General features: G+C 44.4%; 1 protein-coding gene across 1 annotated transcript in view; it reads left to right on the forward strand.

The window, feature by feature from the left end:
- LOC308171963 (testicular spindle-associated protein SHCBP1L-like) overlaps positions 1–8,916 on the forward strand; it is a gene marked incomplete at both ends in the record, with an annotated part of 34,575 nt that extends 25,659 nt beyond the window's left edge. Inside the window, 8 exons of the mRNA XM_080546875.1 lie at positions 4,091–4,305; positions 4,900–4,986; positions 5,313–5,531; positions 5,686–5,797; positions 7,129–7,282; positions 7,453–7,703; positions 7,934–8,053; positions 8,665–8,916. Coding sequence (XP_080403001.1) covers positions 4,091–4,305; positions 4,900–4,986; positions 5,313–5,531; positions 5,686–5,797; positions 7,129–7,282; positions 7,453–7,703; positions 7,934–8,053; positions 8,665–8,916 — 1,410 coding nt within the window. The remainder of the gene's footprint in view (positions 1–4,090; positions 4,306–4,899; positions 4,987–5,312; positions 5,532–5,685; positions 5,798–7,128; positions 7,283–7,452; positions 7,704–7,933; positions 8,054–8,664) is intronic.
- Between the last annotated feature and the right edge of the window lie 7,420 nt (positions 8,917–16,336).

Genomic DNA, 16,336 nt, shown 5'->3' on the forward strand with positions numbered 1-16,336 from the left:
GTGGACATGTGGGTCAAAGCAGCTGATCTATCAGAATCAGAATAATTGTTTATTGCCATGTATATTCGCATATACAGGAAATTGACTTGGTGTGGTTGGTGCATAAGACATAAAGATACAAACAACAATATATATATATTTTAAATGCAACAATAATAAACAGTGATAAACAACACTATATAAGCAAAGATAGTTTAAAAAGACAATGACAGAAAGAGGCAGTAGAGCAATAACTATGTAGGCTGTAAATTAGACTGTTAGATTCGTTTATTAGATGTAAAACTAATATAGTGACACTGGCTAATATACGAGTTAACTGGCCACAACACAGCCTGTTACCATCTGTAGTTGTGTATCGAATCTAAGGTATGTTTGTAAGTTATAACATAGCTTAATAGCTTACTAGAACTGTCAGATGTGTTGTGTTTCATGTATAAATGAGTCTGAGTCTAAAGTCGACCTGATAGCCATCGGCGCCAGCATATCTGGGCCAGACTAGCTTGCAAGATAGTGGACCTGATGAGGCTTCAGCAACGCTGGGTATAGGATACCTAGACTTGTTCAACTGGTACCAAGCTGATTATGGACATGACAGCTGAGATATCCCACCGTGCATGGAGCAGTACTAAAGAGATATCCCACCGTGCATGGAGCAGTACTAAAGAGATATCCCACCGTGCATGGAGCAGTACTAAAGAGATATCCCACCGTGCATGGAGCAGTACTCAGGCATGAAAACAGGTCGGGGTGAAAAAGGTGAGAAGGATATGAGACCCGGATCCTGCTAGGGCAGTCGGAGACTGAGAGCCAAAAAAGATTATTGGGGTACCAGAAAGAGACACATCATAGCCTACATGCGGGCTCACAAAAGCTCTCCCTCTCACTCTCCCTCACTCACACACACACTCCAATAGGCTACGAGACCAGTGGCGTCATTTCAGCAAAAGCCACGATATGGCATGGTACCGAATGGGGGGGTAGAGGTGGATTTTTCCCCTCCAAATCAGTTATGCAATAGTCAATTTTAGTGAGTTGTTTCTGTACAAAAACTATGAAAATATGAATGTATAATTAAGTGCAAATAAAGTATCTTTACATGTTCACATGTAAACATACACATATGTTGTATAAGAAACTATTCTGACAACTTCTCATGAAATGCGCAACAGTGCAGCTTTAATATAAGCTAGTACAGTGTTTCCCAAACTGTGGGGCGTGGGGGTACTGCAGGGGGGGCGCGTTTTTAAATTTATTTATAATAATATATATATATATATTTGATGACGCCCTTAGTCTGTGTCACCGCTGGACTGGCCATACAATCTACCTGCCCGCTGGCAGGTGGGCCACGCTAGTTTTGGGCCGGTCGGGCCGCCCCCCAAACTAAACCAAACTAGCACGGCCCAAAATAGTGCGGCATCAACTAGCGCTGAATCAAGCGGCGGCCCCCGTTTATACTAACACATGAATCAAGCGGCTGGCCCAATCACATGCTTAGGCCCTGCTGTCCATCGGCCCCCTCCCCCACTCTGATCCCTCGGCCGACAACCCAAGTGCAGTGTCATGTTCGTAGATAAGATAGTGAAAGGGGGTGCCCAGAAAATTAGGGAGAAAAAAAGTAAGAAGCTAGCAGAGGATGCCTCAAAATGTCAGAAACTGACAGATATGTTCTCTGGATCGACTGTGGGGGCTAGGCCTACTACAGATACAGCAGCCATGTCTCATCACCGTGGAGTACGTCAACAGTGAGTGAGTACACTGGTTCACACTTGCATTGGTATACTTGCTGTCCATGTCACTTACTCCGCTCTATAGTTTTTTTTTTATTTTTTACAAATGGTATATTCAACAGACTGCCAGCATGTTGATCGGCGGTGTCGGACCGATTGTGTTGGGCCGGTCTGAGCCACATGGCAGGGCCTAATTTTTGTCCCAGTCCAGCCCTGGTCTGTGTACTACGGTAGCAGTCGCACTGTTATTCTGTTCTTGTATGAAGGTACGTCCTAATGCTGAAGAGAATGCCGAGTCTGCTTTACTTATTGTTCATACGCGATTCATGTGCACCCAAGCTCAACACATATACCATATATCTGCCATATATCATACTTCCGTTATATATCGAAAAATATGATGATAAATACATATAAAACGGAGGTATGATATATATATATGGCAGTCTCACGCGCCTGTCACGTCTCCGGTACATTAGAACTTCGCATCCTTTGATACATATGGTGGGATGTACAACCAACAACCATTGAACAACTAGCTAGCTAGCTAGAAACAATCTAATCTATAGCTTTCCCTTTATACTGTTTAATGGTAATAATTGTTTTGTTATAAACCCATTGTGTAAAAGCATAGAAGAAAAATAATGAAGTGCTGAATATTTACAATTTGACATGAAAAACACAAAACGTCGATCGTTGGTCTCACCTCAAGTTGAAGTGTGACGTCCAAACCCTTCCTCCCCTACTAAAGAGATACTGCGCCAGACTCGGTGTTTGCGAGTAGTTCCATCTCACACAGTTATATCACAACAACGGCGACCCGCTTGGGCCATATATAAGCCTACTGAAAAAGGTATGCACTCACTGCAATGTATGTGGCTTTGGATAAAAGAGTCAGCTAAATGGCATATATTATCATTATTATTATTATTATTATTATTATTATTATTATTATTATTATTATTATGGACGGAGCAGTATTCAGTCTCGCGCTTCAATTTTCAAAACCTTCCGCTTCCATGATCTCGCGAGACAGACCGGAGTTCATTCGAATTTTTCACCAACTGCCGTTTACGCCAGACTCCAGGGTATTTGGGAGTAGCTACAACATCTCACACAGGTATCACTAAACTATATAGAATATAAATTATCGAACAAAGTTCAGACGATGGCGACCTGTTCCCCAGAGCCACCTCCTCCTCCGGGTGAGGATGAAGCTGTTAGTGAAGAAACGACATCGAGAGGCAGTGACTCCAGCGAGGCGTCGACCCTCCAGAAGGCCTCGTCCAACAGTCCTGATCTGACCGGCGACGAACCTTCTGTCATCGTCAGGAGCAAAACCACTTTCACCAGAGGGGAACTTTTCCGTCCCAATCCCGACGGCGACGAAGAAGAAGAAGAAGATGATGATGATGGTGATGAAGAGGAGGCTCACATGTTGCCCCAGATCTTCATCTCCCACCAGGCGCACACGTATGACGAGCGGGTCGCCCTGTTCTGTGATCAGATGATCGCCAAGCAGCATTCGGTGAGTCAGCTACCTTAGCTAGCTAGCATGGCTCTAACTTTCGTGACGTTAGAATTATAAGGTTCTATCTCCATTTTTGTCAAAATTGAGTTTTTTACATAATCTGATCCATTAGGTGTTTATTAATGCCTGTGTGGTGTTATTTTTTTAAATGTTGACATTTTTGAGTTAGTAATTCATAAAATACAAAGGTTCCATCTCACAAAACATAATGGAATGTAAACACTTTGACGCTCAATATCTCTGAACTGCCCTAAACGGAGATAGAACCTTATCATTCTAAGCTCACGACATATTTGATAAACATCTCATTTGTCACTAAATTGACTTTTAGGCAGAAGAGGCGGATGCAGCGATCGCCGTGTACATCGTTGACAAACTGGCCAGACAACAGTCTTCTTGGACCGCAGTGTGGAAAGCTGCCCCCGACCTCTTCCTGGTTGATATTGCTGATGTCAATCTGGTCAACTGCGATGATATTGTCGGGGACCTGCCTTCCATCGGTGTGCTCGTCGAGGTATCAAGTGTTGTATTTACTTTGACTGAATCAAATTGAATAGCGGGGTGTGTGGCTGTTAGTGTACAAAGTCAGAGATAGATGACATTCGCTCGCAAGTTCGTTGCAACCTTAACTATGCTTAAGTGTCAGCAAACACTTTCTTTGACAGGGGCTCCCTCTAGCGTTTGAAACAAAATACACAGTAGGCCACATTCAACTGTCAACCTCCAGTTGCAGTTCATGGTTGTTTGAAATATTAAGAACAATAAACACTTTATTTCATTATCTCCTCTAATTTGAGTTATTATTATTATTATAATTGTGTATGTCTAGGTCAACTGTTCACCATGTGAAGACAAAATGGTCCCTCTTCGAGTGTCAGTCTCTGTGGCGGAACCATTCTCCTCCAATATCACCAACCTGCCAAGAAAGCTGGTTGAAGAGGTCCTGAAGGAGCAAGATAACTTTGTGCCAATCTTGGATGTCTATCCTGTACAAGGGTTGGGCCCTGCTGTGGATAGCATTGCAGAGTGCCTGGAACATGCAAGGTAAATACTAGGGGGCGGCAGTGGCTCAGGAGGTAGAGCCGGCGTCTAAGGTTGGCAGTTCGGCGGTTCAAACCATGGCTGGTTATGTGTCAAGGTGTCCTTGAGCAAGGGTCGCCAGGGTCGCCATCTATGGCCGCATAAAATAACAAATTCCAACAATTGACTGACAACTTGATTGCATGGCAATAAAACTTTTTTTTTTTCTTTTACTTTGTATTATTATTACTATTGAGGATATCTGAACATTGAAACCCCAAGGTTTGCCAGAAACAGATAAGCCTGGTCTTTGACTACATACAAATCTAAATAGAAAACCTAAATTGGAGGTTGCATTTTAGTCTAGATTTAGGCTTACGGCTTTAGTTTAGGCTTAATCTGTGTCTAGGTCCTCTGCAGCTCATCCAGAATGCTGCCTCCAGTCTGGTGTTCAATCTCCCCAAATTCTCCCATGTATTTGTCGCTTTGGACAAAGGTGTCTGCTACATGCCAACAATGTAAATGTAATGCAGTGTAGGTCAGCTTTTGACACCTGAGATCTTGTGCACAGAATTCTTGCAGGTTAGAGTACAGCCTGTATGAATCTCTCTGCTGCAGGTTTTTCTACGATTTCCTGTGGAGAGACTGGGACGATGAGGAGGAGTGTGAGGAGTACGCTGGGCTCATTGAGAAACGCCTTCAGCTGTGAGTAATAACCATGTTTACTATGCATGCAATTGGAAATATGACTCTGTCTGTGTTTCTTTGACATACCTTGATTACATAATCATCATTGACAATTGGTTGTGATTATTTCTCAGTTTGGTATTTCACTTTGTGGTAAAATTATTATTATCTTCACAAAATATAATGTTAAAGTGACATTGACACCATTGGCGGTATTCTGATTAATACACAACATCGTCTGTATATATTAGTTCATAATTAGTGTATAATTCGTTCATTGATGTTCGTGCTGAATCAAAGAATAAAGACCACTTCAGGGCAGGACACTTCATGCTCTGTTCCAGCTACTACGACACCCAGGATGGAACCATCCCTGGTCCGCTCAGCGAGCGCTACAGGAAGACCCTGAAGGAGTACCGCAGGAAGCGCCAGGAGCTGACCAAGTTCCAGACCAACATCCACGGGGAGGCCCTGCCATGGGAGGCTGTGGAGTGCTGGAAGAAGTTCTACGACTTGTCCATGATCTGTAACCTCCTGAAGATCTGGGAGGAGCTGCGCCTTCGGTACCGACACGCCCTGTACCGATACCAGTACCCACACTGGTCACACCATAGCCCTGGGTCACATACATATACATATTTTAACTATACATATTTTATTATTCATAACCTAACCTATATATATATATATGTGTGTGTGTGTGTGTGTGTGTATAAGGGTGGGATGGCATGGGACTTTCTACTGCCAGATATCCAAGCGCAGAAAGGGCCAGAGAGGATCAGGGAAGAGTGTGACACATATCGTGGCCCAGATGATGACAACAGACATGGTGGGTCTGCTTCTCCTCAGTCTGCTGCACACATGTGGAACATGAGTGGTGACAACTTAGTTGTGTAGTAGGAGTCGGAGCTACAGCTGTTTTGCGTTATTTATTGTTGTTTATTACAGAGGTTTGATCAGATCACAGCTTTGCTGTACACCATATAGCGTCTAGGGCAGGGGTCGGCAACCCTAAATGTTGAAAGAGCCATATTGGACCAAAGAAACAAAAAACTAATCTGTCTGGAGCCGCAAAAAATGAAAAGCCTTATATAAGCCTTATAATGAAGGCAACACATGCTGTAAGTGTATATATAAGCTATATTAGCCTACTATCAAAATTACTAAGTAGGCTACAAATACATAAGCCTTAGCACATATGCATACAACCGAATGCAAACGTATTGTGCTTTACAAAAGTTAAACACTAGGATAGCATAAAGGGGGTCTGGGGGGTTCCCCCCAAAATTTTTTTTAACAGAGTAGATGCAATTTCGTGTATTCTGGTGCCTTTTAACAGGTGGGTTGATACTTTTATCTGGCTATACTAGCATGAGAAAAAATATGGATACATTTGTAATTTCATCCGGAGGAAGTGAGCAAACCAAGAGATCAGCCAAAAAATAGACAAATCTACAGACTGTAGACTACAGTACCAAATGAAAACTAGCCTCCCTCATCCTCTTTTCACTATTTACTATCTAAACCCTCTCAGACCCACAGGAGCGCCGGCGCTCCCAAATATCATACCTTCTTTAGAAGTTCATAATTCGGAAACGGTTTGAGCTAAAGACAAGCCGATTTTTGCATTTATAAGTAGGCAAATAGCGCTCCCTGGGAAGCTCCCGTTCATCGATGTGCGTCGCCGATGTCCGTCTATAAATCTAGCCACAAAGTTGTAGACAATGTGGATAGTTTCTTTCTTTGCCTGCCGCAGTACTTCGTCAATCCCTGTGGATATAGGTCTACTCTTGAAAAAAAAACGGCACATCCAGTCTCGTGTTGGGTCCAGTCAAAATGTATAATACTAGTCATGTGCCAACATATCCGAATCCTATTGGCCCACGTACAACATTACAGCGTAAGCAGGGAGTTGTAGTTCAAGGAGAGAGACCGCGGCAACGTAAAAAATAAATAATCGTTGTTAATTTCCATATAATTTGTGGTCAAAGCCACAGGGAGCCACTGAAGATGGGCAAAAGAGCCACATGCGGGTTGCCGACCCCTGGTCTAGGGGCTATAGGGAGTAACAATATGATAAACCAGGGGACAAGAACCAGAGGCAATGGGAGAATATAAATAAATATAAATGAACCGTTTATTCCACCGTGACCCACACAGATCAAGAACTTCTCGTCAGACACTCTGATCCTGCAGCACAGCAACCTGTCAGCAGCTCTGGACTCCTGCTTCTCCGGTGACACGGTGGTGGTGTTCCCAGGAGAGTACCAGGCCGACGCTCTGGCGTCCCTCACTGATGACATCATCATCAAGGGTGAAATACCTCCTTCTTCCAATAATACCAAGTCTGAATGTATTGTGATGAACCGACGAGAAAGAAAATGTTCGATGGACAATAAAGCTCTTGGGATTTCAATGTGGGATATAGATATCGGTGTACTGAAAGGGAAGGTAAGAGTTTTGAAACACCCCCCCCCCCCGCAGGAGAAGGAGAGAGGCACGAGGTGGTGTTCTACTCCAGCCCGGCCCAGGACAACTTCGTGGCGTCCAAATCGTCCGAGGTGACGTTGATGAACCTGACGCTGGTGCAGCACGGGACCTGCAACGGCGTGGTGGTGGTGGAGTCAGGACAGACCACCCTGGAGAACTGCACCCTGAAGTGTGACGGCACGGGGGTGTGTGTCCTGACCGGAGCCTCGCTGGTCATGAGGAACTGTGAGATCTTTGGCGCTCAGGTACAGACGCTGCTCTCTCCCTCCGCCAGGGTCGTCATTGTAATGCGTGGAATGGAATGACGTGTGTGTGTGTGTGTGTTTGATGCCATTCCTCATTCTGTTCCATGCATCATCAATGAGACCGTCCTCCAATTTCTACCTCTGCTGGTCAAACCTGGGCAGGCAAGGTTAGGTCCAGGCTAGACCTGACCTGTTAGTGGTGGTGTTGATGGTGTTGGTGGTGTTCTCAGGGAGCAGGGGTGGAGCTGCACCCCGGCAGCACTGCAGAGCTGCATGGGAACGAGATCCACCACTGCGGCCAGCAGGCCGCTAAGGACTCCAAAGACTCCCGGGGAGGAATCTTCCTCAAGGTGACTGGAATAACGGAAGGCTTTTCATAACTGTCTGGAACACGACTCCTCATGTCCTCTCCTGTCCTGCACTCACTTAGTCCTCAAAAAGCATCAGAGGAGAATATGGAACATGTGACGGCAGCTGGTGAAAGGGGGAACAAGTCGGCAACCAATCAAAATGTTCTGACTTTTATTCAGAAAAACCTAAATACATTTAAACGTTGTTGAAAACCAATGACACGCTCGCTAGTCAAGCCAAAATATTGCAATGCAATGGATTCAGTGAGTAATCCCTACTACTACCTATATGTGTAGAGTAGTGGGGATTACTCACCGAATCCATTGCATTGCAGTATTTTGGCTTGACGAGCGAGTGTGTCATTGATTTTCAACAATGCTGAAATTCATCAAAAAATGTTCAGCATAAAACATTTGGTCGGTTGCCGACTTCACCAGCCGCTGTCACATATGAGGAACCTAGATCTTCACCAGCGTGTCCTCAGTAAGACATGAGTGGAGTACAAAGAGGACCTGAGGAGTCGTGTTCTTAAAAGTCAATAAAATCGATCCTATGTCAGTCGATGATCAATAACGTCCTGTTCTGACGGACCTCCTCCCCGCGACCCCAGGTCCTCCCTCAGCCCCAGCTGAAGCTGTGCAACAACCACATCCACGACAACAGCGGCTACGGGGTGACCCTCCTGGTCCCGGACAGCCTGTACAAGGCCAGCCAGGAGGAGCTGGGCCAGACGGCCGGCGGGGACCACCTCTCCAAGACCCTGCAGAAGCTCAGCCTGGAGGTCCACGCCAACAAGCTGGACGCCAACACCTTGGGAGATGTCGGCCTACAGCGGTACTTGACTCGAGAACTGCTGCGCTAACTGTGTTTGTTGCACCCTACGCACAAGTTATTCACTTTACAGTTCACTTAATATTGTCACGTTTTCTGCACTGACTAAGCATTATAATAATTGAAAATATTTACATTAAAATAATACTGTTAAAATTCCTCGTGGCTCTTTCATTGTGCACACCAAACATCATTAACAGACAACAGGTAGTGGTTGGAAAAAACAAGTTTTAATCAACAGAATCTTCTAATGGCAGCAGACCTGGTCTTTGAGTTAGTACCCCACTCTGGCCAGGCCCACAAGATGACATGAGATCAAATTTAACATAATATACAAAAAGACATCTAGTCTCGACTCTAGAAAGTCTAGAGAATATAGTTCATGACAATATTTTGGGATTTTAATAAATGTCTTGATGCTCAATATGTTCTGACATGGTACAGTATAAATGTCCTCATCTACGGGACAATAAAGTTATGAACATTTTGAATAGGAAGTAAATAAAACCCTACATGACTGAAATGTCCTAATAACCAACACAGAAGAATCAGTTAATGTGACGCCTTACAAACAGGACATGAGACCTACTTCAACTAACACCCACCCCTCACCCTCACCACCCGCCCCTGTTGCCTCCTCTGTAACCACTACCACCACCACCACCACCTCCACCACCACCACGGTAACCACCACCTCCACCGTAACCACCACCTCCGCCGTATCCTCCTCCTCCACCATAACCTCCTCCTCTGTATCCTCCTCCCCCACCGTAACCACCTCCACCCCTGTATCCTCCACCTCCCCCCTGGTAACCTCCTCCCCGACCTCTCTACCCCCCACCACCACCGCCGCCGTCAAACCTCGCCATCTTAGGAGGCCGTGGGCCATCTCCAAACCTGGAGGGAGGGAGGGAGACAGATAGAGAAGGACAGACAGAGAAATACAGAGACATAGAGTAAAGGAGAGAGACAGAGAGAAATCGGTTATTTCCTGTACTCATAACAGACACATACTACACTACTGAACATGACATCACTTAACTCCAGCCAAGACATTCCCGCCCCCCTGTTCTAGGCTGGTTTTAGAGCCAATGTTGATCATCTACACAGAAGACGCTGCTAATCCATTATTGCCATTTCATACACTATGTCTGGCTGGCCTGCGGGGGTTTATCAGACTATAGCCCTGCCTCAGAAACAACCGTATGCTCCTCACCGATACCTCAGATCAGAATCACAATCGCTTTTGTTACATCCCAGTGTACAAGTACACAAGAGTAACATTCTTTGGCTTTGCTTCCTCAACATTATATTGCAGCAGATCACAATAATAAAGTACAGTAATAATAAGTGATATAGTAAGTACTAATAAAGTAATAAAGTGATAGTAGTACCAGTCGTACTACAGTGGATTCATCAGGGCAAAATACAATACAATACAATGCAAGTAGTCAGAATATATGTATTATTGTAGTGTGCGTGGGGTTGGTTTGGGGGGGGGTAGTCTTTAGTTTTTTTTACCAGTGTATTTCTCCAGCAACCTACCTACCGATCTTAATGCCTACAGATCTACACTGGGTTGTTTCAACACAGGGCCTATCATAATTGCCGATTCCCAGAGAGCTGAGAAGGAACTCTACTCCGACCACGTGTGGTGGTCATCTGGTCGTACCGTGCGTTGTTGGCCATGAGGTTCAGCCCTGCGGCCGAGGGCTTGGAGATCTGCCGTATGAGGTTGAGCAGGCGCTCGTTGGTGGGGTCCAGCTGCCTGATGTACTCAGGGTCTTTGCTGACCTCCACCACCAGGGCCTCCATGCCGGCCCGCAGCGCCGCGATGCCCCCAGACACCCCGTGGGGAACCTGCAGCTTGATCCTGGGAGGAGGAAGCTTATTATTGGATTTGATTGATCCTTTATCTGTACAGGAAGATCTGACTGAGACCTGAGTCTGTTTTACAGAAGAGTCCTGTAAGACCTGTTACAAGTACATGGCATGACAGGGAATACCATCAAATAAACATCCTGACAGACATAAATATTAGTAAGAGATAAATATCATTGTAAAAATGTTGTTATCATAAATGGTCTAAGACTGTCCATGCTTGACCGTGAGGATATTCATGTTTGATCAGAAAAGCCGCCCCCCCCCCACACACACACACTCCAATGAACAACCCCCCCCCCCCATAACTATACATATCCTATTTTGTCTACAATATCAAGTTTTGCACTGTCACAATATGAACTTCTGGTTAGATGCTAAACTGCCTTTTGTTGTCTGGTACTTGTACTCGGCAATGACAATAAAGTTGAATCTAATCTAATCTAATGTATGTCAAATATTGGCAGGGTAAAAAACGATCCATTCCAGGATTGCACCAGTTAAAAAGCCACTGACCAGTCATCCAGCTCGGTCTCCGGTGGAGGTGATCTTCTTGGAGGCGAACAGGATGAGCTGCAGCGGGCTGACCAGCGTCATCCCCTTGGCTGAGATCGCTCGAGTACGGATCTGATTGGACAATAATTAGACCTGAGAAATTAGACCAGTGATGACACGTTGATGCAGCTCAGGGCGCCAATTACTGTGTATATTTCAACGACAACACAACATGTGTCTCCATGACACACTGGATGTTAAACATGAGAAATGTAGTCAACGTCATAGTTGAAAGCTCTAAGAGAGAACATAAAGGTCCAAAATGTGCGGAGAGAAAAAGGATGAAAAAAATATAAATAAACACCATTTCCGAAAAGACAAAGAAGGGCGATGGGTAGGTCATGTCCTGGCTGCTGAACGGACAGTTGACGGAGGACTTGTGTATGAGGGCGTTGCGGCCCTCGGTGGTGAGGATCTTCCTCTTCTCCTTGTGGTAACACACGTTGGGGTAGGAGCCGAAGGTCAGCAGGGAGATGACCACGTCCAGGTTGTTGTCGGGGCCGACGTTGTTGAACATCTGAGTCATCAGACACTCTGCAGCCGCCACGTCAAACCACACATAACAGGAAGTGGAACAGTATAAACGTGAGACAGACTGCTGTGCTATGAATGAATTTAACTGTACAACTAAAACAAAACAACTTTGTTTTAGCTGTCTTTGTTTTAGTTCTCTATTTTTCCAGTTTTACAATGACAACAGTGTAGTAGATTTATTATTATAGTAGATTTATTATATTATTATTATTATTATTATTATTATTATTATTATTATTATTATTATTATTATTAATAATAATAATAATAATAATAATAATAATATAATAAATCTACTATAATAATAATAATAGTGAATTTATTCTGTATAACACTTTTCTCATCCCTGTAATACACTACATTCTATGGAGAGAACAGGAATAGATATATAAATACAAATGAACACAAAAACATAGTCAGTAAAAACAACAATAACAAATAGTTTAAAAAGCAATGTTTAAAAAGACGGGTTTTGAGGGATCATTTGAAGGATTATCCCGATGCCGTTGTGGTTGTTCATGTATACCGTACCTTCGGGGAAGCCAGAGTTGATGAGGATGTCCTTCAGCTGGACCTTGGCCTCCCAGGTCATCCTCAGGGTGGACATGTTGAGCCTCTTATGGTCACAGAACCGGGCCTCCGCGTCCTCTCCGCCCATCCTGCAACCACAGCACCACTTAACAAGGCTCCCTGCCACTGCCACTGCCACACACCTCCACTACAGGGCAGGATGGTGGAGGGCAGGGCTCACTGTAATGCATGGAAGGGAATGAGGACTGAGGACTTCCTGCATGGAAGGGAACGAGAACTTCCTCATTCCATTCCGTTCCATGCATCACAGCGAGCCCTGTCTTCTGATTTCCACCTCCACTGTTCATTTGTCATTCCTTGAGTGTGAGTTATGAGTGTGAGTTATGAGTGTGAGTTTTGAGGGCCCGAACACAAGCACGGGGCTGTTAGGTGCCCTGCTCTGAAGGCTCTAGACCCACCTGACTTCGTCCCAGGCCTGGAAGACGGACAGCAGGGCCACGTGGTCGGAGAAGCGCGTCCCCGCGTAGTTCCTGTGGGCGAAGCCGAGCCGCCGGCCCTCGCTGACGAAGGGCTCCGGGAAACAGGTGGCCGCCGAGATCGTGCACACGGCATCACCCACACTGGAGGCCAGGAGAGACCAGGAGAGACCAGGGGGAGAGGAGACCAGGACATGTTAAACATAATTTGCAGTACAGGCCCTGTCTATGGTGGGGTGTTGTTTTGACACCTAATCGTATGGAGAAACAAATCTGTCATAAGGGTAATATTATATCATAGATATATGATATATGATATTTGCTCTGCTCAGCACTATATGCTGAATTAAACTGGGGGCCCCTAGTGAATTGTACGGTACTGATTTCTCACTGAACTATTCATCTGAAATAAGGGGAAGGATTTGACTGAGTCCAGGTAGAATGTCTGATCCTACCTGAAGATGCAGCCCATGATCATCATCTTCCCCAGGCGAGGCTCGATGGGCAGCTTGGCCAGGATCCGGCCCAGAGGAGTCAACTCATCATTGGTGTCCAGAGCATCCAGTTCTATATGGAGACATGTCAACATCAGGTTCTACATGGAGACATGTCAACATCAGGTTCTACATGGAGACATGTCAACATCAGGTTCTACATGGAGACATGTCAACATCAGGTTCTACATGGAGACATGTCAACATCAGGTTCTACATGGAGACATGTCAACATCAGGTTCTACATGGAGACATGTCAACATCAGGTTCTACATGGAGACATGTCAACATCAGGTTCTACATGGAGACATGTCAACATCAGGTTCTACATGGAGACATGTCAACATCCAGTTCTACATGGAGACATGTCAACATCAGGTTCTACATGGAGACATGTCAACATCAGGTTCTACATGGAGACATGTCAACATCAGGTTCTACATGGAGACATGTCAACATCAGGTTCTATATGGAGACATGTCAACATCAGGTTCTACATGGAGACATGTCAACATCAGGTTCTAATGATAAATGACAGGTTAACCTACTGGGTGGAATCAACAAATCTGCTACAGTTACCAGAGTGGATTTAGAAGAGGGAGAGGTACTATGGACCCTGTTATATGCTTGGAGGATGACATTAGAAGAGCTCAAGTAAACAAAGAGGTAGTGGTAGCAGTCTTTTTTGATATTGAGAAAGCATATGATATGATGTGGACAAAGGGCCTGTTGATAAAACTGCAGGAAATGGGGGTTGGGGGCAGAATGTTCAGGTGGATTAAGGATATTTTTGTATGAAAGGAGCCTGAGGGTTAAAATTGATGGGGAGGTCAGTGCTAGATATATAGCAGAGAATGGAACCCCCCAGGGAAGCATTGTAAGCCCCTTATTGTTCGATATTATTATTGTTCATATTTTTAAAAATGTACAGGGAACTGACGGAGTGGCTTTGTTTGCTGATGATGGTGCTATGTGGAAGAAGGGGAGGAATGTAGGTTTTATTGTTAAGAAAATGCAGAATGCAGTTAATGAAGTCCAGCAATGGGCTGTACAGTGGGGATTTAGGATTTCGGTAGAGAAGACCAAGGTTATGTTTTTCTCAAGGGGGAACATTGGTCCTGAATTTAAAATTCAGTTGGCAGGCAGAGAGTTGGAAAGAGTTGAGGTTTTTAAATACCTCGGGATGTGGTTTGATAAGAGGTTAACTTGGGCCTTCCACATACAGGAGATGGAGGCTAAATGCAAGAAAGTTTTAAATATAATGAGGTGCTTGTGTGGAGTTGAGTGGGGTGCGTCTGGGTCTGCATTGAGAGCAATCTACACTGGCATGATGAGATCAGTATTTGATTATGGCTGTGTGGTTTATGTGTCAGCGTCTAAATCCACATTAAGGAAACTTGATATGTTGCACAATCAAGCTCTGCGCATTTGTAGTGGATTAGCTAAAACTTCTCCGATAGCAGCAATCCAGGTAGAGGTGGGCGAGATGCCTTTGCATTTGAGAAGAGACCAGCTTGCTCTGGTATATTGGGCTAACCTCAAGGGACACAGTGGGGACCATATTGCACAGCCAGTCCTGAGGGATTGCCAAGAGAGGCTGTATGAGGGAGGGAAAAGCTTTGGGTGGACAATCCAACATAAAGTAGTAAATATGAGCATAAGCAATTTTAATATCAGCCCCACGGTGGCATTCCCTGCAGTCCCCCCCTGGACATTTGAAGAGGTGACAGTAGATTTAGGACTGCTTGAAGCAAAACAGGAAGGGGGAGTAGATAAATGGAGGGTACAGGGATACATTAGGGAACAGTATAATCAGAGGTTGATTATCTTTACAGATGCATCAAAAAGGAGTGATGGGAGGGTGGGAGTAGCTCATGTGATACCGGAAATGGGTCTGGCTATAACAAAGAGGCTGACGGATAATTTGGCGGTTTACACAGCAGAACTTTTAGCCATATGGTTTGCCCTGTTATGGGTTGAAAGTGTTGGGTGTAACAGGCAAGCAGTAATAGCATCTGACTCCAGCTCTGCTCTTTTAAGTATGCAAAATGCATACTCAGCATCCAGGATGGATATTATTTTAGAAATTTTACAATTAGCAAGTGGGATGTTAAAGGCAGGTTTTACATTTTCTTTCCTGTGGGTGCCAGCTCACATAGGGGTGGAGGGAAATTAGTTGGCTGACACCTATGCCAAGAAAGCAGTAGAAAAAGAGAGAGTGGAGGTGGAAATTAAATACAGTAAGGCAGAGGTAAAAAGTATTATAAAGGCAAAATCGTATGAGAAATGGCAGTATATTTGGAACAGTGGGACCTCTGGGAGACACCTTTTTTATTTTCAACCAAAAGTGAGGGTGGATAATAGTACATGCAGGTCCAGGCGTGAAGAGGTGGTGCTGGCCAGGTTAAGGATTGGACATACCAATTTTTAATAGTACCCTGTTTTTAATAAACAAGCATGCAGATGGCAACTGTGAGCAGTGTCTATGGAATAGACCAGAAACAGTGGAACATGTTTTAATACACTGCCAAAAGTATCATAACGAAAGGCGTAGGTTTATTGCTCAGGTGGAGGAAAATAAAGAAGTATTTGAGATGAAATATATTTTACAGAGAAGGGAAGGGAAGATTTTAAAGTTGTTGTTTTTCTTTTTAAGGGAAACAGGGCTTTTAAAAAGAATTTAAGTTAGTAAAGTTAAGAAGCAAGTCCTGTGCCACACTCCAGTCCAGCGGTGGCGGTAATACACCAAGTGGTTGTCAACCGCCAATTGAAAAAAAGAAGAAGAAGAAGAAGAAGAAGAAGAAGAAGTTTACCACACAGCTGATGCTGATTAATCAATTAAACCTGAGCTGTGTTTCTGGTGCTGTGCCGTGTGGAGCCTGTTGTTCAGGTAATGTGGTTAACATGTGGTTTTAACTAATTATGTTATTACGTTTACAATTCATTACCTATTGGATATGTTTAGTAAATTAATTGATTT

This window comes from Nansenia antarctica (assembly GCF_963989245.1).
Source record: "Nansenia antarctica genome assembly, chromosome: 16".
In the NCBI taxonomy this organism is placed as follows: Eukaryota; Metazoa; Chordata; class Actinopteri; order Argentiniformes; family Microstomatidae; genus Nansenia; species Nansenia antarctica.